Source organism: Erinaceus europaeus, chromosome 12 (assembly GCF_950295315.1).
Source record: "Erinaceus europaeus chromosome 12, mEriEur2.1, whole genome shotgun sequence".
Classification (NCBI taxonomy): domain Eukaryota; kingdom Metazoa; phylum Chordata; class Mammalia; order Eulipotyphla; family Erinaceidae; genus Erinaceus; species Erinaceus europaeus.
The window spans coordinates 65,574,474-65,597,850 of record NC_080173.1 but is presented as its reverse complement, the minus strand read 5'-3'; the positions used below and the strand labels follow the sequence as shown (position 1 = coordinate 65,597,850).

At 41.0% G+C, this 23,377-nt stretch overlaps 1 protein-coding gene and 1 non-coding gene across 2 annotated transcripts in view; both read left to right on the top strand.

Moving 5' to 3' along the window:
- Positions 1–23,168, top strand: part of YPEL2 (yippee like 2) — a 71,035-nt gene extending 47,867 nt beyond the window's left edge. The window contains exons 3-5 of the mRNA XM_060203851.1: positions 11,725–11,768; positions 12,727–12,835; positions 18,365–23,168. Of these exons, the coding sequence (XP_060059834.1) occupies positions 11,725–11,768; positions 12,727–12,835; positions 18,365–18,454 (243 nt within the window). The 3' untranslated portion in view covers positions 18,455–23,168. The remainder of the gene's footprint in view (positions 1–11,724; positions 11,769–12,726; positions 12,836–18,364) is intronic.
- On the top strand, positions 7,114–7,216 carry LOC132542265 (U6 spliceosomal RNA). Its single transcript, XR_009553366.1, has one exon. It is a non-coding gene; the product is annotated as a U6 spliceosomal RNA (small nuclear RNA).
- Positions 23,169–23,377: the final 209 nt, after the last annotated feature.

Below are 23,377 nucleotides of genomic sequence, written 5' to 3'. Positions count from 1 at the left end.
AAAGTGTGGACTCAATTGGGTGTACCACCTCTCAGCCCCCTGTGAATCTTGACTTAAAAAACAAAACAAACAAACAAAAGAACCTCTGTGCCAGGACTAGGGAGATGGCTCAGCAGTACAGCATGTACCTAACATGTATCAGAACCTGGTTTCAATCCCTGAAACTATATAAGAGCAAAAACCAAAAAGAATTTCACAGGTGATTAAATAGTGCTTTTGCTTGTTTTGCTCACTAAAAAACAAAAACAAAAAAACACCTTACAGATTGGGAGAAGATCTTTACATGCCATATATCAGACAAGAGGCTAATAACCAAAATATATAAAGAGCTCACCAAACTCAGCAGCAAGGAAACAAATGACCCAATCCAAAAGCGGAGAGAGGAAATGAACAGAATATTCACCAAAGAAGAGATTCAAAAGGCCGACAAACATGAAAAAAATGCTCCAAGTCATTGATTGTCAGAGAAATGCAAATAAAGACAACACTGAGGTACCACTTCACTCCTGTGAGAAAGTCATACATCAAAAGCAATAGTAGCAAGTGCTAGGGAGGTTGTGGGAGCAAAGGAACCTCCTGCACTGCTCATGGGAATGTAAATTGGTTCAACCCATGCAGATAGCAGTCTGGAGAACTCTCAGAAGGCTAGAAATGGACATACCCTATGATCCTGCAATTCCTCTCTTGGAGATACAGGCTAAGGAACCAAACACACCCATCCAAAAAGGTTTGTGTACACCTATGTTCATAGTAGCACAATTTGTAGTAGCCAAAACCTGGAAACAACCCAGGTGTCTAACAATGGATGAGTGGCTGAGCAAGTTGTGGTCTATATACACAATGTAATACTACTTAGCTATTAAAAATGTTGAATTCACTTCTTCACTTCATCTTGGATGGAGCTTGAAGGAATCATGTTAAGTGAGATGAGTCAGAAAAGTTTCACATGTACAAACTACTGTGTTTTACTGTTGACTGCAAACCATTAGTTTCCCCAATAATGAAAATTAGTGAAGGGATATGTGTGGTAGCACACTGGGTTAAGCGCACATAGTACGAAGCTCAAGGACCTGCTCTAGGATCCTGGTTTCAACTCCTCAGCTCCCCTCCTGCAGGGGAAGTTTCTTCACAAATGGTGAAGCAGGTCTTCATGTATCTATCTTTCTCTCTCCCTCTCTTTTTCTCTCCTCTTTCAATTTCTTTCTGTCCTATCCAATAAAAAAAATGACCTCCAGGAGTAGTGGATTTGCAGTGCAGTGCAGGCACTGAGACCCAGCAATAACTCTGGAGGCAAAAAAAGAAAAGAAAAGGGAAAAAAATGTCTGTTTTTTGGCTGAGCGGTGGCTCAGCATTAGAGTACAAACTTACTGTATCCTGTTATAATAGAAAAATGGAAAAACCAAGTTGCCATTTTTTTTAAAGGACCAAGTATATTAGAACTAGCTTTTCCATTTCTTTTCCAACCTCCTAAAAGGGCCAGTGGGATTTGACCTTTTTACTCAGCACTTCCTTTCCCTTGCTTTCCTTACTGTTATTAACACCACTAAAACAGGCATGATTTCCATTCACATATGTAAAAGATTTGGAAGCTTAAGAGAGAGTAAGTAATTCTAAGTTCAAGTAGTTAATATATTAAAGTTCTAAACTCAGCATGTCTCTGAATTTCAGATGCCAAAACCTAGCTAGTTCCCAGATGCTGTGATGGGTAGGCAGGTAAACATCTGTGTCTCATTGATCTGTGCACCTTCCAGGACACATGCTTACTTAGTGGTTGCTCCACCCAGTGAGAGGAAGAGGCCCATGTTTGAGAGATTCTGCTTCATGCCAAAGAACTTCATGCCCGATCCTATTCAAGTAAACAGGAGTTTAGAGTAAGGGCCTATGCCTGTCATCAAGGAGACTTATGTTCTTTAGCCACCTCTAAGCCCCCAAAGTATTTGTTTTTCAGTGATTTTTTTTTTTTCTTATTTAAAGGAATTGCTGTCTATACTTTCAAAGGGGTCAGAAATCAGTGGTTTTAACTACTAAACAGGAAACTCAAATCCCTTTCCGTTCCTTTGAGCTAGCTGAAAGGGCTGGGCCTGGAACTATTACTTTAAAGGACTGAAGAAAAGTTTTGTGTAATTTAACAGAAAAAAATACCACCCAAAACCAAAAACCCACCCTTTCCTGGTGTCTGATCACCAGCCTTGGTTGATACACAACATGGGAAAAGAACTGCCTTGTTGCCTGGCAGTAATGATAGCAAACAAATGTGTCTGACAGTCTGTTTAGAATCTCCTGGTCTGAAATTCTGTTTGTTTTATTCTAATTGCTTCCTTAACTTCCTTTCAGTCTCCCCACCTTAGTTCCACCCTTATTCAGGGGAGTGCCAGGCTGTGCTTGGTTGAGGCAGGCGGGGCTGGGCCTCACAGGATACTGTAACCCAGTGGGGCTATTCTTGTCTCTTTCTATTTGCAAGATGCCTCTTGTTCTCAGCGGCTGTTTTTCTCATCATAAATGTTGACTTGACAGTGGGCCCAGTGTGGGGGCCCTGGTAGAAGAGCTTCCAGAGTTTTGCCCCAGGAAATTCACTTGATTCTGTGTGCCAGACTGAGAAACACATTTTTAGACTCTGCTCCTCAAGAGGCACCTAGCCCGTATTATCGCAGATAGCCCTGATTGGAGTTGACATCCTCTGCAGAGTGTGGACTTCTGCTAGCACACTCTCTCAGGACAGCCTTAGAGGAAATGTAGTGGTCCTGCGAGGCACCTCTAGCTGACATTTCTCTACCAGGAACTGTTCTTGAGTCCTCGTTGCTAGGATTCTGATCTGTCTAGAGAAAGTAACTCTCTTTTGAATTAATTTTAACTACAAAATCATACGATGAAAATATTTCCGAATACCAGTTCTTTCCAAAGCACAACTTTCTTCTGAAAACAAGTTATAACAATCCCATTCTTTGTTAAAATGTAACTTTTATTTTGAACAGTTTTTTATTAGTGATTTAATATTGATTTATAAAACCACCAGATTAACAGGGGTATAATTACACACCGTTCCCACCACCAGAGTTCTGTGTCCCCATTTCCTCCACTGAAAACTGCTGTAATTCTCCCATGGGTATATTTTTTTCTCTATATATTTCCCCCTCATTTTTCCTATGATCCTGCTTTCTCTTCCTTTCTAAGTCACACCCACACTCATTACTACTTTCAAATGTCCTTCCTTTTCCCCCTCTTCTCTTGCTGGGTCCTTATGGAATTGGGGTTCAGAGCCCCAACATTTCAGCCTCTTCCCTAAAATTCCAACCCTTTGCCAAATTTCTTTTTTGAGTTTAGAAGGTGGGAGTTCTGTCTTCTGTAGCTGCTTTTTTGCTGACATGGACATTTGGCAGGTTGATCCATACCCCCAGCCTGCTTCTGTCTTTCCCTAGTGTGTTACGGATCTGGAGAGGTGAGGTTCCAGTCCACATTGATGAGGTCACATAAGCAGAAACCAAAAAGTAAGAATAGAACAGATGATAATAGGGAATTTAGGGTGGAAAGAAGCTATGAAGTCTATTTTTATGTTCCTAGGGGCCCATGATTTTAGTAATTTTTGTTTGAGCTTCATAGCTAAAATGGGGGTGGTCTAGAAAAATTGTCTTAGAAGATGGTGTCAGAGTTGAGAATAGAACTAGAAAGTTGGACTAGGGCAGAGAGTAGCTCCCAAACTTGAAGAAAATATATAAATGCAGTTAACTGTTTACCACGTCAGTCTGACCCAAGAGCCATGTATATTCATATTTAGCCCATGAGCCTATATAACCTCCAAGTCCTCATCAGTCTGAGCTTGCAGTCCATTGTCACAGCTGGGAACATTCTAGGCTGCACTCATTTCAGGACCAGTCTTCTTTGAGTGGCACAGTAGGCCCAGCCTACTTGGAAACTGGGGGTAGTCCCTACCATTGCTCCTTTTTCTTTCTTTCTTTTTTTTTTCTACATATATAATCACACTTAATTCTGTTAACAGTCATGTAGGGTTGGTGCTATTACCCCCATTTTGCCAGAGAGATTACGGACTTTATTAGAATTCAAACCCAGGCCACGATGATTGAAACTCTTATTCTTTACATGACATTAGCTCCTTTAAGAGGGGAATAGATGTACATTTTTACTCTTGAAAGTATATTAGGTATTTCTTTTTTAAAAATTTATTTATAAAAAGGAAACATTGACTAAACCATAGGATAAGAGGGGCACAACGCCACATAATTCCCACCACCAGATCTCCGTATCCCATCCCCTTCCCTGATAGCTTTTCTATTTAACCCTCTAGGAGTATGGGCCCAAGGTCATTGTGGGATGCAGAAGGTGGAAGGTCTGGCTTCTGTAATTGCTTCCCCACTGAACATGGGCATTGACAGGTCGATCCATACTCCCAGCCTCTTTCTCTTTCCCTAGTGGGGAAGGGGTTTGGGGAAGCGGACCTACAAGACACATTGGTGGGGTTGTCTGTCCAGGGAAGTCTGGTTGGCATCATGGTAGCATCTGGAACCTGGTGGTTGAAAAGAGAGTTAACATACAAAAGCCAAACAAATTGTTGTCCAGTCATGGACCTAAGGGTTGGAATAGTGCCGATGAAGAGTTGGGGGATGGGGTCCTCCATTTTGTAGATAGCTAGTAGGCATATTTTAGTTATGTTTCAAAGGGCCTGTGGCTATAGTAGTATTTTTGCTCCTTTATGGTGACGGCAAGGTCCTAGAGAGGCCCATAAAATGCAACCAGTACCACATCAACATGTTTCACTTCGGACTGTGTCCAGAGGTCTCTGGTGAGACCTCTCCTACCTCATAGGACTCCTTAATTCCATTTAGGGTGGTACACTTCCTAACAGAGCCTCAAAACCAACATGCTTCAGCTCAGACTGTGTCCAGAGACTTCAGGTGTGGAATGACAACACTTCAGCTTCATTACTCGGATGAGACCTTTCCTTTCATAGTATTTTCTAATTCCATCCCACACTTCCTAACAAAGTCCCAAAACCTAGATATAGACCAGGTCCTGTGAGATAGAGCATATGTTCACATGTATCCATAGACTAGGGCAAAATATATACCTGAAAGCAGAAGTTCACTAGAGTTTGCAGTGAGTACCCCCCCCCCCAACACTTCCTCTCCACTATTTCAACCTTTGGGTCCATGATTGTTCAACAATTTGTTTGGCTTTGTATGTTAACTCTCTTTTCAGCCACCAGGTTCCAGATGCCATCAGGATGCCGGCCAGGCTTTCCTGGACTGAAGACCCCACCATTGTGTCCTGAAGCTCCACTTCCCCAGAGACCCACCCTACTAGGAAAAGAGAGAGGCAGACTGGGAGTATGGATCAACCAGGTCAACGCCCATGTTCAGCAGGGAAGCAATTACAGAAGCCAGACCTTCCACCTTCTGCAACCCATAACGACCCTGGGTCCATACTCCCAGAGAGATAGAGAATGGGAAAGCTGTTGGGGAGGGGATGGGATATGGAGATTGGGTGGCGGGAATTGTGTGGAGTTGTACCCCTCCTATCCTATGGTTTTGTTAATGTCTCCTTTCTTAAATAAATAAAAATAAAAAAAGCCTCAAAACCTAGATATAGATCAGGGCCCATGAGATAGGGCTTATGTACACATAAGTTAGGGGAAAACATATACCTTAAAGCAAAAATGCATAATAGTTTGCAGTGAGTCAATAAGTGCAGCAAGCAAATAGAAAGACCTAAAAAGACACCATAAAGTACCTGATCAAATAGTTTCTCCTTAGACCTAGATACCCTCCTCATCTACTACTTATTTCATTTCCCTCAATCACTCCAGGGCTAACCTTGTGAGACAAAGAAAGGACTACAAAAACTAGTTAAGGGCAAGGGACTTTACTTTAGTGCTGGCTCTTTGGTCACTACCAGCCCACCCCATCACCTGGGGCCCTAGTCATGGAGTCCTGGAATTTTCACACAGACATGATGGGCCCAGACCTCTAATAGATACCTCCCTCCACTGTCACTGGTCATCTCCATTAGGAACAACATAATGGACCCCTTTGTGGGCCTCTATAGGACATCACCCTCAGTGTGGATCAACAATTGTAGGGACAGTCCCATTCTCTGAAGGGAGGTTGGGCAACATACTCTGCCACTTGAGGAAGATGGGCTCTGAAATTAGTGCAGCCTAGAATGTTCCTAGCCATGACCACAGAATGCAAGCTTAGACCTATGGGTATGCAGAGGTTATGCAGATACCTACGATGAATATGGGCCCCAGATCAAATTGATGGGGTTTACAGTTAGCAATATTTAGATACTTTTCCCATACTTGGGAGCTATTCTCTTCCCTGATCCACCTTTCTAGTCCTGTTTCCAACTCTGATACCATCTCCACAAACAATACCTTTGGTCCACTTGCATGTTTGCTGTCAGGCTCAGGCAAAAACAAGTAAAGTCATAGGCCTAAAATAAACCTACTAGCTTTCTCCAAAATGGAGACCCTAAATCTCATCTACTATATTCTTGCCTTTGGGTTCGGATTATTTACAAATTTGTTTTGCTTTATATCTTAATGCTTTTTCAGCCACTAAGTTGCAGATGCTACCATGATGCCAACCTGACTTCCCTGGACAGATAACGTCCTGGAGCCCCACCTTCCCAGAGCCCTGCCACACTAGTGAAAGAGAGAGAGAGCGTGGAGTATGTATCAATCTACCAATGCCCATGTTCAGGAGGGAAGCAGTTATAGAAGCCAGACCTTCCATTTCCTGCACCCCATAATGATCTTGGGTCCATGCTCCCAGAGGGATAAAGACAGGTGTATGTAAGCTGATGTTCCTGATGGAAGTGAGCTATGAGGGTGGAGACAGGGATCTGTTAAGTAAAGGTCTAGGCTCATTGTATTTGGGGGAGGGAATCCAAGTGTTGTAGTTTTTGTTTAATACTACCAAGTTGTACACTCCTATTCACTACTTTTTATCACAAAGGTCAGCTAGTTTGGAATGCTTACATTTTTGCTAGAAAAACACATAACTTATCTTTGTGTTCATGTAAGTGAAATTCTTCATCACATTATATCCCATTACAAAAAAAATTGCAAGTATCCCATGTTTAAAGACCCTGATCCCAGTGCTTGCTTTAGCAGTCCACATCCTAAAATTGGAACAATATAGAGAAGATATGTCTCCTGTACAAGGATGATATACAGATTTATGAGACATTTCATTAGAGAGAGAGAGATTTTAAGGGCTGGTGAGTTAGCTTACTTGGGAGAGTGCCAGCTTTGCCATGTATGGGACCCAATTTCAACTCTCTGGTACTTACTGAGTACTACAGCACGGGGAGAGTTTTTATTATATTTATTTATTTATTATTTACTTTTTACCAGAGCACTAGTCACCTCTGGATTATAGTGGTGTGTGGGACTGAACCTGGGACTTTGGAACCTCAGGCATGAGAGTCTTTTTGCATAACCATTGTGTGACCTACCCCAACCCTGTCACTGGGGGGAATATTTCATGTTGTGGTTTCTCTTCTTTTTCCTCTCTTTGGAATAGTTGACCCTGAAGCACTGAAACCCAGGACAAAAAAAAATCCTGATTAAAAAAATTTTTTATTAGTGATTTAACATTGATTTACAAAATAAGATACTCACCACAGTTCTGTGAGTACTCCCCTCCCCCCCTTTTCTCTTCTGGTCCTGATGGAATTGGAGTCCAGAGTCCTCTGGTCATCTTCCCCTAATACTTACCCCCTCTGGGAGTATGGACCAAAATTCTTTATGGGATACAGAAGGTGGAAGGTCTGGCTTCTGTAATTATTTCTCTGCTGGACATGGGCGTTGGCAGGTTGGTCCATACCTCTAGCCTGTGTCTATTTTTCCCTAATGGAAAAATCCTGATTTTTATATCATCAGCATCCTGTAGCACTTAAATAATGGAGTAATAGTATTCATAATATACTGAAAGCAAAAGAAGATGAATCACACCACTGTAAATCCTCCCTCCCCTTTCCCCACAATGAGACTCATGGGGAGATTCCAGTGGTACTCCATAGATTATAACTGTTTAGTAAGACTTCCTTTTTAAAGATAAAAATACTTTAAATTGGGAGTCGGATGGTAGTGCAGTGGGTTAAACACACATGGCACAAAGCACAAGGACTGGCTCAAGGATCCTAGTTCCTCAGGTTCCTCACCCGCAGGGGAGTCACTTCACAAGCGGTGAAGCAGGTCTTCAGGTATCTATCTTTCTCTCTCCCTGTTTTCCCTTCCTCTCTATCTCTCTCTGTCCTATCCAACAATGATGACATCAATAACAACAATAACTACAACAGTAAAACAAGGGCAACAAAAAGGGAATAAATAAAGATTAAAAAAATAAAATATACTTTAAATTCCTAATATTTTTTTCAAACCTGGAGTTTTCTTTTGTACATTCTGGGAAGTCTGTTACCCTAGAAAATTGTACAATACTGCCTCTCTTCCTGCATTCCTAAATGTGCCTAGCAGATTGTAGATGGTATATTAAGTATTGGAGAAATAAATATCTTTTCCTGTCGGTAGTCGGGCGATAGCACTGTGGGTTAAGTGCCCGTGGCACAAAGCGCAAGGACCGGGATAAGGATCCCGGTTCCCCACCTGCAGGGGAGTCACTTCACAGGCAGTGAAGCAGGTCTACAGGTGTCTATCTTTCTCTCCTCCTCTCTGTCTTCCCCTCCTCTCTCCATTTCTCTCTGTCCTATCCAACAATGACATCAATAACAATAACTACAACAACAGTAAACAACAAGGGCAACAAAAGGGAAAATAAATATATAAAAAAAAAACAAAAAAAAATAGTTTCCTGTTATATGTGATGAAATTATGTTGTTTTTGTATTGTCATTTTCCTGTCTGCCATATTCAAGAATTTGTTTCCCATAGGCAGTTTTTCTAAGTTGGGAACTTAGATCTTGGCAAGTGTTTCTTAGAGGATTGCACTCCCAATTATCCATCATGTAGTGGAATTATAAATGAATATAAGTTTGGGACTAGAAGAGAACTTAGAGGTAAACTATTCCAAGTCCCTTATTAAGATCAAACCAAAAATGTGTAAGATAACTCAGCAGGGGGAAATAGCATAATGATTATGCAAAAAGACTCATGCCTAAGGCTTTGAAATCCCAGGTTCAATCCCCCACACCACCAAAAGCCAGAGCTGAGCAGTGCTCTGGTTTAAAAGGAGGAAGAGGAATAGGAATAAAATAAAATATAAGATAGTGTACTTAGGTAGTACACCTGCTTTGATATGCACATGAGCCAGGAACTCAACTCAGCTGTACCGGAGGAAACTTCTCTCTGTCTTGATCTGAAAAAGTTAACCCTGAGTAGTGAAGTCTCAGTGACCAAAGAGATATTAACCCCCAAATTAACAAACTTTGGTAGATATACACAAACAGCCTAGGATGCAATTTAAAAAGCAAATAAATATACTGTGTATCATACTTATGTTTATCTATAGCAGCATAGTGAGCCTTAAAAGAGTTCTGCTGCATGACATGACACAAAGGGTGGGAAGACAGCTCACCTCGTGGAGCTTATATCTTTCTGTGCATGAGGCCCTGGGTTCTAGCTCCAGCGCCAAACGGGAGCGGCACAGATGACTCCAGAGGAGCTCCATTTATGATGGAGTGGTGTTGTGGTCTCTCCTCTCTCTCCCCCACCCTCTCCTTTCTCTCACTTTCTAAGAAATAAGGAATGGGCAATTGGACTGGGGAGGCCACTCAGTGGTAACGTGCAGTTACGAAACTTTAGGTTCTAGTCTCTGGCACTGCATAAAAATGAAAGAAAGAAGCCAAACAAAAGAAGCTAAAAGGGAAACTAGAGGCAATTCCTTGTGCAATTCCAACTTGTGGAATAAATATTTAATAAAATGCCTACTGTTTGTCATGTCAGATGTATGTGCTGTGCTCTGGTGATTCAGAGAGAGAATGAAGACATGAATCAGGTTTCCAGGGAGTTCACAATCTAGTTAAAGAGGCACAAATAAGCATAAACAGAGAAAGAAATATCCAAAGCACAGGCACTGGTGGGTACTTTTTCCTGGGGACATCAGGAAATGCCTTATGAAAGGTGTCTAAGCCAAAGCTTAGGATTGGTCAGGTGGAAGAGCCTCCCCATCAGGGAAAACATCAACATCTTGGACAAAGTTGGGAAATACGTTCCTGGAACTTCATGTGGTTCACCCTGACTAGAGCAAAGGACTTGGTGAGAAACTTGATGAGACATTGTCTCATCCAAAAACTTGGCATGCACTTCCAAGTTCCAGGTTTTGAAACTGACCACCTTAGATGCTCAGATCTACTTTTGGACACTATTTCCTTCAGGGATATTTCAAGACCCAAAGAAAGAGAATCAATTTTAGGTCTGAGCAGTCGCTGGGGAACATCCACTTGTTCATCAAGCTATACCTGGGAAAGAAAACGTATAGTGCATTTGACTGTTGAAATCAGCCAACAGTCTAATCTAGCTGCCCCTCTGCCCAAGCGTTTTTTCTGTAAATCAAGACTTTTTCCTTTCTGGTTGATTGCAGCCCAGCCCTAAAATTCTGAGACAATGATTGTCTCCTGTTTAGTGATCTGTGTCCTGTCTGGTTCTCTCCTACTGTCTGGTAACCTATTAACCAGTCACTTTCAGATTTCTCCAGCCACTGAGTAACAGGTTATGGGAAAGTTCCTCATTGATTTGTTTGCATACTTATTCTTTCTTTTTTAAATGCTTATTCTTAGAGTAATCTTCAGAGAAGAGTAGGACATTTACTTCAGGATATGACTGTTAGAACACATTAAAAATGCAGGCAGCAATGCAGAACACAGCTGGTTCATGTCAGCCAGACATGTCAGTGTAATCAAAGGAGGAAGACATGGATAGGGAGGGCCAGTGGTAGTAGAAGTGGATGCTAAGTTGCATGGCAGGCTCTGGCTCCTGTTTCTTCTGTTTCTTGCCACCCTCCAGCTAGAAGCAAGAAGCTCATATTTAAGCTGGAAGTTAAAAGGAGATTGTCATATAATGAGAATTCCTGTGATCTGGAGATCAAATTGCTTACATCACAAAATGAGAGCTCCCTTGCTCCCATTTAGGAAGACTGTAACTTTCATGACAGTAAGAAAGGCAAGGCAAATGAGGCCTGCGGGTTTGATTATTTTTGCACTAAAGAGTCTTGGCTATTTTCTGCAGGGCTGGGCCAAATGGGCAAGCAATATACTGTTTACTATTTTATTGGAAAACTTAGCAACTATTTTTGCATAGAAAAATGTATCATGACTTTTCCAACAACTCAGTAGTTTCATGATTTTGCCAATATAAGGAGAGCTGTGGCCAGAATAGATGACTGAAATCAGGTGAACTAGGGAAGACCAAAGTGATTTATCCCAGGAGGGTTAATTATATAGGTGGATTAATTATATCAGGTGAGGCTGGGTGGGCATGTGAAAACTTTAATGAAAGGATTTGATTTTTCCATCTCTTTTTCACCTGGTCTAGTGAAAACAGTCCAAATGTGGGCAGGCCCAAGCTGTGTAACTGTTTATTCTGCTTTTTCCTCCTCCCCTTGTGCCATCTGCCAGCTGGACTGTTAACTGGTTCACTACTCCCTTTTTGCTGTGTCAATCCTAGGTCATGATTATTGTGATTTGGGGCTGGCTTCCTGAATGGGTGGGTGAAACAGATATCTAACTATTGATTTGTTTTCTTGTATTTCAGTCGTTCCAAGGAAGTCAAGGACGAGCATACCTCTTTAACTCAGTGTGAGTGTCCTAGACTGGTATATTCATTCTTGGGTGCAGATTTTGAAGAGTATTGACTGGCAACATTCAATGATAATAAAACAGCAGACCCTTCCCTCTGTGCCACAGTAAGGACTCAGCAGAGCACTACTCTCCACAAATGGTAGCCAGTTATCTTTGGGAAACTTTTTGAGCAGCATCTTTGGCTCAAAACACTAAATTCACTAACCCCTATGGGCACATTGAAAAGATGGCTCACTTCTGAGAGAACGTCCGCATGGATGTATCATAGCTAGGTCTGAGCTGCCTCACTGGACAAGAAAAAGAGGGTAGATTAGATGTGAAAGTCTGCTAACGGACATAAGGTAAGAGGGAAGGACTCAGTGAAGAGTCCCTACCCATTCCTGCAGATGCAGTCTACCATAGATCTTCCCTTGGAAAGGAAGGTGAGATTTACTTAAGAGCCTGATGAATTTTGAACATGGAAATCCAGTATGTTCAGCATGAAATAGTATGTGCCCTGTGAAGGAGTAGAGAGTATATTCGGTACCCAGGAGTCACTCACCTTTGTGATCAGGACAAGACTGTATCCTCATGTTGGATTTCTTTAGCTGTGAGAACTATTGCCCATGGCTATGGACTTCACAGGGTGGTTGTAAGTCTTGTCACCTAAAGTCACAGAATCAAAAGCTTTTGTTAGAACAATTCCAAGAAAAGTACCAACCATGAAAATCATTTTTAGGAAACTTACTAAATCAGTTTTGAAATTCATTTCCACAGACTTTTCCATGTGGCTACCTTTTGAGGGTTGTCATTGACTCCAACTATAAACGATGCCCTTCCTTATGTTTGATTCACTTGAGGCAGCTGTTCCTGGTTATGTATTTACCTATTTATTTTACTAAAATCTCTTCTTGTAAGCTGATGATGAACATGTGACTAATTCTCTCTCTCTCTCTCTCTCTGTCACTTGGCATAGAGTTAACGTGGGCTGTGGGCCTGCAGAAGAGCGAGTGTTGCTAACCGGATTGCATGCAGTCGCAGACATTTACTGTGAAAACTGCAAAACCACTCTTGGCTGGAAATATGTAAGTACTGAGGGGCCTCACTGAGACATCACACCAGGAGAATGTTTTCTGCTTGCTTTCCAAGGTCTTGTGAATTGTGTTAGACCAGGACAGAAACTAAGCTCTTGGGGTAGTGCCCGGCACTCTCATCTGTCTGCCCTACTCATGCTTCCTCTTTTCCTTAGCTGTGAAACCTGTAAAACCTCTGTAAAAAATTCTTGTAGTCTGGGAGGTGGCAGAAGATGAAGCATCAAACTCTCAAGCATGGAGTCCTGAGTTCAGTCCCTGGCAGCACATGTACCAGAGTGATGTCTGGTTCTTTCGCTCTCTCCTCTTATCTTTCTCACTAATTAATCAATAAAATCTTTTAAAAAATATGAAAGGATTTAGGGGGGATGGATAGTAGCGCACTGGGTTAAATGCACATAGTTTGAAAAGTAAAGACCCAGGATCCTCACCTGTGTGCATGGGGTGAGTGTCACTTCACAAGTGAAGCAGCTCTGCAGGCCCATCTATCTATCTGTCTATCTTCCCCAGCCCTCTCAATTTCTCTCTCTTATCCAAAAAATAGAAAAATGGCCATGGGATGAGTGGATTTGTTGTGCAGGCACCAAGCCTCAGCAGTAACCTTGGATACAAATAATAGATAAGTAAATTAAATTAATAAAATAAAAAAAATAAATAAATAAAATAATAAAGGAAGAAAGAGAGAAAGAAAAGAAATGATTTAAGCAAAAATATTGAACAAAAGAAGACAGATGAAAAAGTGTGGTCCAGAGCCAGGTGGTGGCATACCTGGTTAAGCACACACATTGTATATTGCATAAGGACCCGGGCTCAAGCCCCTTGTCACCACCTGCAGAGGGAAAGCTTCACGATGGTGAAGTAGGGTTACAGATGTCTTTCTGCCTCTCTTCCTTTCTACTTCCCACTCCCCTCTCAACTTCTCTGTTTCTATCCAATAAGTAAATAAACTATGGTTCTACTTTAGTAAAAATTTTAAATGGGAAGTGTTCAGGTAAGTAGTACTGTGATAGCATATAGAACTTCCATGCAAGAGGCCCCAGGTCCAATCCTCTGTACCACCAGTAGGCAGAGCTAAGTGGTGCTCTGGTCCAAAACATCATAAATAAACATAGAAATGCCAACTAAAGGTGCTAGGTGGTGGCACACCTGGTTAAGCACACACATTGCAGTGCACAAGGGCACGGATTCAAGCCCTTGGTCCCCACCTGCAAGGAGAAAGCTTCACAAGTCTTGAAGAAGGCCTGCATGTGTCTCTCCCTCCCCCCTCTTAATGTCTCACTGTCTCTATCCAATAATAATAATTATATATATGCATGCCTAAGACCTTTAGTGCCTCAGACATGACAAGCTTTACAAAAAAGAAATGCAAATTAAAATGATATAGGTAGAGTGTGTAATGAAGCAGCAGTTTCTTTAGATTTTCTTTTACAGCTCTCTCTTGAATTTTCAGGATTAAGGGGGAAAAAAACCTCCATTAGTGTTTTGTGATGCCAGGATGGACAGCTATCTGGCATTGTTCTGCCCAACTTTTGTTTCCCTACCTCTTGTCATTGAAAATGTTTTAAATTGCAGGCAAAACATAAATCCATAAGCCTAAAATAGAAATTGAATTGCTTTCCTTCTTACTAAGGCTCAGATTAAATGGTCTTCCTCTCTTCCTTCTCTTTTTGTTTCTTCTCCTTCTCCTTCTTCTCTGATAGAAAAAGAGAGAAATAGAAGGGATGGTGGGAAAGAGAAAAAGAAACAGCTACAATACTGTTTAATTGTTTGGGAAGCTCCTCCCCTGTAGGTGGGGACATGGGACTTGGACCTGGGTCCTCATGGTAATGTGTGCAACTCCCAGACCACATTTCCTACTGTGTATATATGTGTTGGGGGGGGATTGACATGTAAAGAAAATTGCTGCTGAACCCACAGCTCTTGTATGTGTGTGGTACATACTCCATATTCTGTCAGCCCTCTCTGTATCTCTCTCCTCTTCATTTATGGAATACTTCCTCTTATCAAGAGACTAGTCTAAACTCCTGTTCTGAAATACAAAACCTCTGAACTTGGAAACAGAAGATACAGTTAATATTCAGTGCTGCACAGAACCAATTAATACTTGGATTCAGTTACTTACTAATTTGAATGAATCTTTTAATTTTATTACTGATTTAGTAATAATGATTAACAAGATTGTAAGATAAAAGGGGGTACAATTCCACACCTTTCCCAACATTAGGGTTTCGTGTCCTTTTCTCCCTATTGGAATTTTCCCTATTCTTTATCCCTTTCTGGGAGCAGGGACCAAAATTCCTTATGGGGTGTGGAAAGTAGAAGGTCTGGTTTCTGTAACTGCTTCCTCTTCCCCTAGCCTGTTTCTGTCTTTCCCTAGTGGTATAGGGCTCTGAAGAGGTGTGGGTCCAGGGCACATTAGTGAGGTCTTTTGTCTCGGGAGGTCAGGATGGCATCATCATAGCACCTGCAATTTGGTGACTTCCAGGCAGTAAGATATAAAGCAGATTGTTCAATGAACAGGCATCCTCAGGTGGGGATAAGGCAATTTAGACTAGAGGTGTTTGTGTGGGAAGATATTGGGAAGTCTTTTTAAAAGTATGTCTCATATGGCCCCTGACTTTGGTAATTTTTGCCTGAACCTGACAGTTATCATGCAGGTGGACTAAAAGTATTATCTGGGAAGATGGTGTCACAGTTGAAAATAAGACTAGAAAGCTAGATTAAGGCAGAGAGTAGCTCCCAAATATGAGAAGAGTATATAAATACCATTAACTGTTAACTTCATCAATCTGATCTAGGGCCCATATATATTCATATTTAGCACAGGAGCCTGTGTAACCTCACTGTTGTAAGCTCTCAGTCCTTAGCCACAGCTAGGAACATCTAGGCTGCACTCCTATCAGGACCCTTCTTCCTCAAGTGGCAGAGTAGGCTGATCTAGCCTCCCTTCAGAGAGTGGGGGCAGACCCTATCATTGCTGCTCTGCAGTGAAGGCATGATCCTGGAAAGGCCCACAAGAGGGTTTCTGATGACATTCCTGATAGAAGTGACCAGTGATAGTGAAGGGAGGAATCTGTTAGAGGTCTGGACCCATCGACTATTTGTGGGAACCCAAGTATCCCCAGAATAGGGCACCAGATGATGGAGTGGCTTGAAATTGCCCAAAAAGGCCATCTTTAAAGTGTGCCTGTCTCTTGCCCTTATCCAGCTTTTGTAGTCCTTACTCATCTGACAAGGTTAGACTTAAAGTGATTGAGAGAAGTATGGGGTATGAGAGGAGGGTTTCTAGGACTAAGTAGCAAATACTTGATAAGGTACTTTATGGTGTCTTCTTTAGTTCTTTCTACTTGCTTGTGATACTTATTGAGTCTAAGTCTACTCACAGAAGGCTTTTGAGCACTTTCACTTTGAGGTACATATTTTCCCCTAACTTATGGATGCATGAGCACATGCTCCCTGTCCCTTAGGCCCTGTTCTATATCTAGAGTCAGTAACTTTGTTAGGGAATGTGGCCTTTGAAATGGAACTAGGGAATCCCATGAGTTAGGAAAGGTCTTACCAGATTATTGGATTTGGAAGGTTGAAATCTCGGGCTTCACACCTCTGGATACAGTTGAAAGTAAAACATGGCATGGAGGCCCTGGTTACATTGGTTTAGTTGAGTGAGTGAATATTGGGAAGAACTGATGTCTGTCTCTTCTGTAGAAGAGCCTTGCCATCTAATGATTCTGATGGCCAATGTTTTTCATTTGATACACCGGAATGATTTTATGCATAGCCAGCCCTTTGTTTAAAATCAGTGCAAGACTTCTTTTGGTGGGCCTTATGAGTTGGAAGAGCCCACACTACTATAAGTTTGGAATGGTAACCTGCCAGGTTCTTTGTGTTGAGTTTTCTCTCTGGAGGCCTGGGAGATAGGTAGGGTTTCAAGGCTACTAGGTTCTTCAGCCTGGAATTAATAGAGCTTCTGCCAGCCTGGAGAAAAGAAAAAACAGATTAAAAACTTTGACACAGAAGCAGCAAGATAAACTAAAAAAAAAAAAAAAAAGGAGAGATCTGTTTGGACTCCCAGTGCTTTGTTTCTTTTGACCAATATCTTTATAAGCTTAGAAAAAGCACAGGTTAGTTATTTGGGAGGTGGTGCAGCTGATAAAGCATTGGATTCTCAAGCATGAGGTCCTGAGTTCAATCCCTGGCAGCACATGTACCAGAGTGATGTCTGGTTCTCTCTCCTCCTACCTTTCTTATTAGCAAATAAATAAATCTTTACAAAATGTGTATTTAAAAAAAAGAAAAGCACAGATTAAGTTTATAACTAAGGAATGACAGAATTAGTCATGTGGATAATGTCTGCTTTGTCATGCACATATCTGAGGCTGGTCCTTAGCACACTGGAGGAAGTTTTGGTTCGATGATAATCTCCCCAACCCCTTCTGAAAAAAACTGGCCCAGAGTGGTGAAGCCCTGATAATGGCAAATGAAATAAATTAAATCAAAACAAAGCAAAATACAATAAATGCAAACCAGACTTTCTTGTATTCCTAGAAGCTAGCAGGAATGACAGACACTCTTTATGAGTATATCCATAGGGCAAATTATTCATTTGTCCTACTAATGGAACAATAGTAACACACATTCAATAGTTATTTATTGAAGATTTATTATGTGTCAAATAATCTTCCAAGTACTAGGTGTACAGCTATGAAGAAAATCAAATGTGGGTCTCAGCCATGGTCTTTATATATTAATAGTAGGAGAGACAAAATAAACCAAATAAGATAAGCAAGTTATACTGTAGTAGAAGTGACAGAGTAGAAAGAGGAAAGGATATTGTTGGGGAAAGCTGGGAACATTAAGTAAAATAGTTGCCATCGGGGACATTTGGGCAGTGACTTGAATGAAGGCAGACCCTAAAGAAGCCAGAGAAGGTGCATGAGGACCTGCATTCAATCCCTGGAGCTGCATATACCAGAGAAGAGCACTGCCCTGGTCTTTCTCATAAGCAAACAAGCAAATCTTTAAAAATATGTATCTTAGGGGCCGGGTAGTGGCGCACCTGGTTGAGCACATGTATCACAATGTGCAAGGACCCAGGTTCAAGCCCTGGGTTCCCACTGCAGGAGAAAAGCTTTGTAAGTGGTGAAGTAGTGCTGCAGGTGTCTCTCTGTCTGTCTCCCTCTCTATCACCCTCTTGATTTCTGGCTGTCCCTATCCAATAAATAAAGATAATTAAAAATGTATCTTGAAGAAATACTGTTGATAATACTTGAATTTAGAATATTTAATTAAATAAGATTGAGAAAGCCCTGGTGTTGTCACTAGTGTTTCTGTTACTAATTAGAGGGGTGTTGCATGCATGAGTGGTGGGAATTCTTACAGTGAGTGTGGGTACACTCTTACAGTGAGTGTGAGTACACTCTAGCTGTCCTGATGACTGTTGTTGACTTCACATTTGCTCCTATACTGTAAAAGTCACCTGCTTAGATGCAGTCACTGATGCTATTTCTCCTTTGTGTTTTCTAGGAACATGCCTTTGAAAGTAGCCAGAAATATAAAGAAGGCAAATACATCATTGAACTAGCACACATGATCAAGGACAATGGCTGGGACTGATCGGAGACCCTCCACCCAACCCAGTGTCCATGTGAACACCATCCAACTGAATATTCTACCCAAGCGTGAGAGAGTGACTGAACACTTGGTTCCATCCATTTAGGGGCCTTGCCATTTGGGGCATCCTCCTACCCTGACACCATCTTTCTGGTGACTGGCCTCTAAATTGCTGTCTCTCTGTCTCTTTGCTTTGTATCTGTTTGTGAGTTGATCCTGGCTTCTCTCTCTGTTCTAGTGTTGGCTAAAAACAAAACAACAAAAGGAACAGATGCCTGACTGCATGTCGGCAGCCCACTTTGATAAAGCCTCAGGGTTCATGCTAGAGCTGCCTGATGGCTGCTTGTCAGGAGAGCAGTGCATGGCACAGGGGTGTAAAGAAGAGGGGAAAGTGGGGGACCATTAATAGCCCCGGGGGGGGCAGGGGCAAGAGGGGGTAGAGATAGGAACAAAATTGTGCTATTCCTGGAGACCTGATAACTTAGGCTTGAAATAATTGACTTGTCTAAAAGGACAAAGAGAAAAAAAAAATACCTCATGACTGCATTCTCTCTGATCAGAAGCTTCTGTTCCTGACACCATTAATCAGATGAGCACAAGAGGGGACCCTAATTCTCCTGTCAGGGCAGGATCCTGGTTCTCCTGGGCTGGTTGGGGGATATGTACTGGTGGCAATGAGTGCACTTGGATAAAGTGCCCAAGTGGTTTTTGATGAATGATGCCTCACTGCTCTTCTGGGAAATCTCTGCCTCTTCAGCCACCATGGGTGAGAAAAGGGGAATGCCACTTATAATGGGTGCAAAGATCCAAACATCACAATGGCTTTGACCAGCAACCAAATAAAATCAGTAATTACAAAGATCAGGGAACAGAGGGGGCTGCAGTTTGGGATCCTGTGCAAAAAAGACTTGAGATATTGGGCCAAAAAAAAAAATGAAACCAGTTAGCAATCCTGACCTTGTTTTCTGACCCTAAATAAGAGAAGTGTGTTGTGGCAAGGAAAGGGGTGGGGTGGGGCAATGCCAAGAATAGTTTAGGCTTAATTTAAACCTTTACAGGTTAGGTACATCTTTCCTCTTTGGTATGCAATGGCTTCAGTGAGATCAGCAATTCTTTGTATATAGAGTTGTGGGTATTTTCTCCAGTTCTGTCATTGTAGACTATGGAAAACAAAGTCGCAAGGCTTTGTGCTTAGTGATAACCTGATTGGTAGATTTCTTCATGCCTCTAGCTGTTCTTGTAGGCTTGTTTTTGTGTGAAGAGAACTCCATATAAATGCAGCCCCGCATTGGAGAGGGCTTCAGATTCAAAGTCAGACTGCAAATTACTAAATTCAGTATCCCCGTAGCCCCCCTAGTCCTGCCCCCCTACCTTCCCATCTGGACTTGATTATATTTGGGGTATAGAGAACAAATCCCTGTTAAGGCTCATGAGAGAGAGGCGTTTGTTACATTTAATCAACACTGTGAAGTCTGTTCTACAGCAATTCAGCCAGTATATGGTGCATGACGGAAACTCATTTAACTGAGTTAATTTTATTGCTTAGACAGAAAATGTTATTATTGTTAAGATATATGTAGATTATGTTAGGTAATTCTCAGCATCTCATTCTCCAAGTAGCCTCATTTCATAGGAAAAGTCACCTTAAAAGTCACAAAAAGTGAGTTTATAGAGAAACAAGAATCTACAAAATTGGTTAACCAAAATTAAAGCAGCCAATTCACGACATTTTCAGAATTGAACCAAATTCCTACAGGGTGAGAGTCCGTGGTGGAAATGCCTGCCCTTTTGTGACTTTGTGTTAATTGTGAAATGGATTACCTGAGAAGGGAAAGGTAGCTCCAGGGCTAGCAATAGACTGCCTCTGTCAGACAGAAGGGTCTTAAAAATTGAATTTTGTTCCCAAAGACTTTTTGCCCACATCTTTCAGTGCTTTAATAGCCCTGGGAGATTAAGTTTTAGACTCAGTATCAAATTTCAAGTTACAAATGCCAGTATTCCCATCACTACCTAACCTATTCCCTACATTACTAAAAAGCATACAGAGGTTCAGAAACATTTCATTTCTGCTCATTTCTTCTCCGGGGTGGGGGGTGGTGGGAGGTGGGGTGGGTGTGGATTTCCTTAGACTTCCAGGCCCCAGATGTCAATTTAAAAAACAAATTCAACTTTAACATTCCTAAGCTGGCTTGCTAGCCCAGAAGTTACAGATTCTCCTCTCTAACCCTATGAAGGTAGTGGCCTTTGTTTGTTGGATTTTGATTAACCCCTTTACTCAGGGAATGTCATGGCTATTGATTCTCTTTTTGATTAAAAGAAAACAGGTATTTTGTTTTTGAAACTGAAAATAGGATGTGGTGACATAGAAACCAAACATGGGTGCCCTAGAGTTTTCAAGAAGATCAGTGTGCTACTTTTCTTCCTTGGGAATGGGGCCTCCTCTGTCTGTTACATGATCAGAAGAAGCTTCAGTTAGACCCCAGTTCTGGTCCCTCACCCCCATTTGCTATCTATCAAGCATTCATTATGTATGTACATGGCACTATGCTTGATGCAGTAGATCTGAGGAGAGAGAATGTTTGCTTCACCATAGCTGTAGGGAAAAAAACAACTCATTAGGCTTTCCCTTTGTGTCAATGAAACCAAAAGTGCTTCTTATAATAAATTTAGCTCCATTATGGTTTGTCTAAAGTTTCACAGTGTCAGAGAGACCTCAGCTGAGCGGTGGGAATGTTCTCAACGCATGACTGTTTAGTCAGTTCATTCTTTAGTTTTCTCATTAAATTATTAGCTCAGAACATAACCAAAGACCTCATCCCACTTATCCCTGGCGAGTCTAGGGAACTGAGTTTGATGGTAAAGCTTCAGTTGGGTGTGGGGAGTAGAGAAAGGGAAAGGGAGAAGTGAGAAAGGTAAGGGCCTGAAGTTCGGTACTTCAGCCAGAAGCTGCCTTCATTTTCAACTGAAGTTCAGCCAGCAGACTCACTGATTCCATCTCTCCTGTGCCACTCAAGGTCATAGGACCTTGGTTGCTTTGAATTACACACCTACCATATAAGTCTCAGGCTGCTGATATGAATCATGGTTTGATCTGAATCAAGTGAATCAAGTACCGATAAAATGAGATGTCCACAGATTGTCAGCTGGACCTGACTGAGTGCTGCCCCAACTCCTATGACAGTAAAATCATGGAGATTGTCAGGATAGAGCAAATCTTTACTGGTAGATCAGTGTGTGAAGAAGAGGTGTCCCCTTTATAAAAAGATTTTAAAGTGGATATTGGATATATATATAAAAGAGGCAGTTGTGAAATAGACTTCTGTAAATAATATTTAATTTTTTAAATAATATATTTGGTGCTGTTTTCTCAGATACCCTGAGAGCACTTTTTATTTTTATTTTTAAATTCTGTGGTTTCCTCTGCGCTTCTTGAAGTATATATTAAGGGAAACAGTGATCACCATTATACTCTTTTGGAAAAGGAGAAATAGAAAAAGGTCTCTTATCACTTTAGTCTGGATGGAGGTAATAAAGCAATACCTCCCTGCAGTTCCACCCCAGTAGAACAGACTCTGAAATATTTTCTTGCACCAGTATTGACTAGAAAAGAAAAGAAATTAAATAAGTGAATTTTGTAACAACTTAGAGTGAGTCAGTTAGAATCTTGCTATTAAGAGTGAATGAGTGTGTGTGTGTGTGTGTGTGTGTGTGTGTGTGTACGCGCATATGTATGTATAGCACTTGAATTGTGCCTCCTGCTTTCTTTTTTACTGGGGACACTCTACTTACAGTTTACATCTTGAGCACATAAGGTTTTACTGCTTTTTCTCTCTGGTTTGGTTTATTTCTGAGCGGACCAACGGCATAAACCACAATGGTTTTGTTTTCCTGTGCATGGACTTGTTGCTGGTTTGCTCCTATATCTTCCTTTGTGTGCTCAACTTTTACAGACCATGAAGGAAATCTGTTGTTTGTGAAGATCAAGCAGAGTCAAATCTATTGAGATTTGAGTGTATTCATCATGCATCCCAGGACTCCAGTTGTTATAGAAGCCACATTATGTTAAACATTAACTGGTTGGGGTTGAGAAAACATTAATAAAGTAATACACATACATTGTAGGTAAACAGCTTTTTTTAAAAAAAAAAAAAAAAGAAAAGGTCAGATTGTCTCAGGATCAAGAAGGGGCTGAGAAATCCAATCTTGAACATATATTCAACTTACATATTTTTAAAGAAATCTGCCTCAAAGGGGGAAACGTTAGTAATTTAGGAATAGGAAATAGATGTGTCAATAAAATACAGTCATGGAATCTGTCAGTGGTGAAAGGTAAAACCAATAATAAACACGCTATTCTCATTTTACCAAATTCTATTTGCCAGTATGTTTTATATGCTATTTTGATGAGAGACTTGGTTCCCTTTTTTCCAACCTGCAGAGACTATCTTTAAATACAGAATCTGTCTATTTATGCTTGTGTTTACAATCTGTATTTGTTGGGTTTGGGTTTTGTTATTATTTTTCTTGTTTTTGTGTGTGTGGCACTTTTCAGGTCACATTGCTTCAGTAACAATGATAATTATTTTCAAATAATTCGTCTTCACCCTTTCCTATATTTGTATATAATGATCCAGTATTAGAGAAAAGTGCATTGTTCTTGTCATATTTCCAATCTGTGTTGGTGCTCATTTGACAAAATAAAGTTTTCAAATATTAATTCATTAAAGCTTCGTCTGTCTTAATTTATCCAGCATGTTTTATATTGATGTTTAACATTTAAAATAACTGAAGGATTTTTAACAGCTAACCATTTTTGCCCAGACATAATTTTATAACAGTATAAACATATATTAAAATAGTTTCTACCTTATATAGGCAACTTAAACAGCAAAGAAAGAAGACACAGAAAATAACATGAAGGTGTTA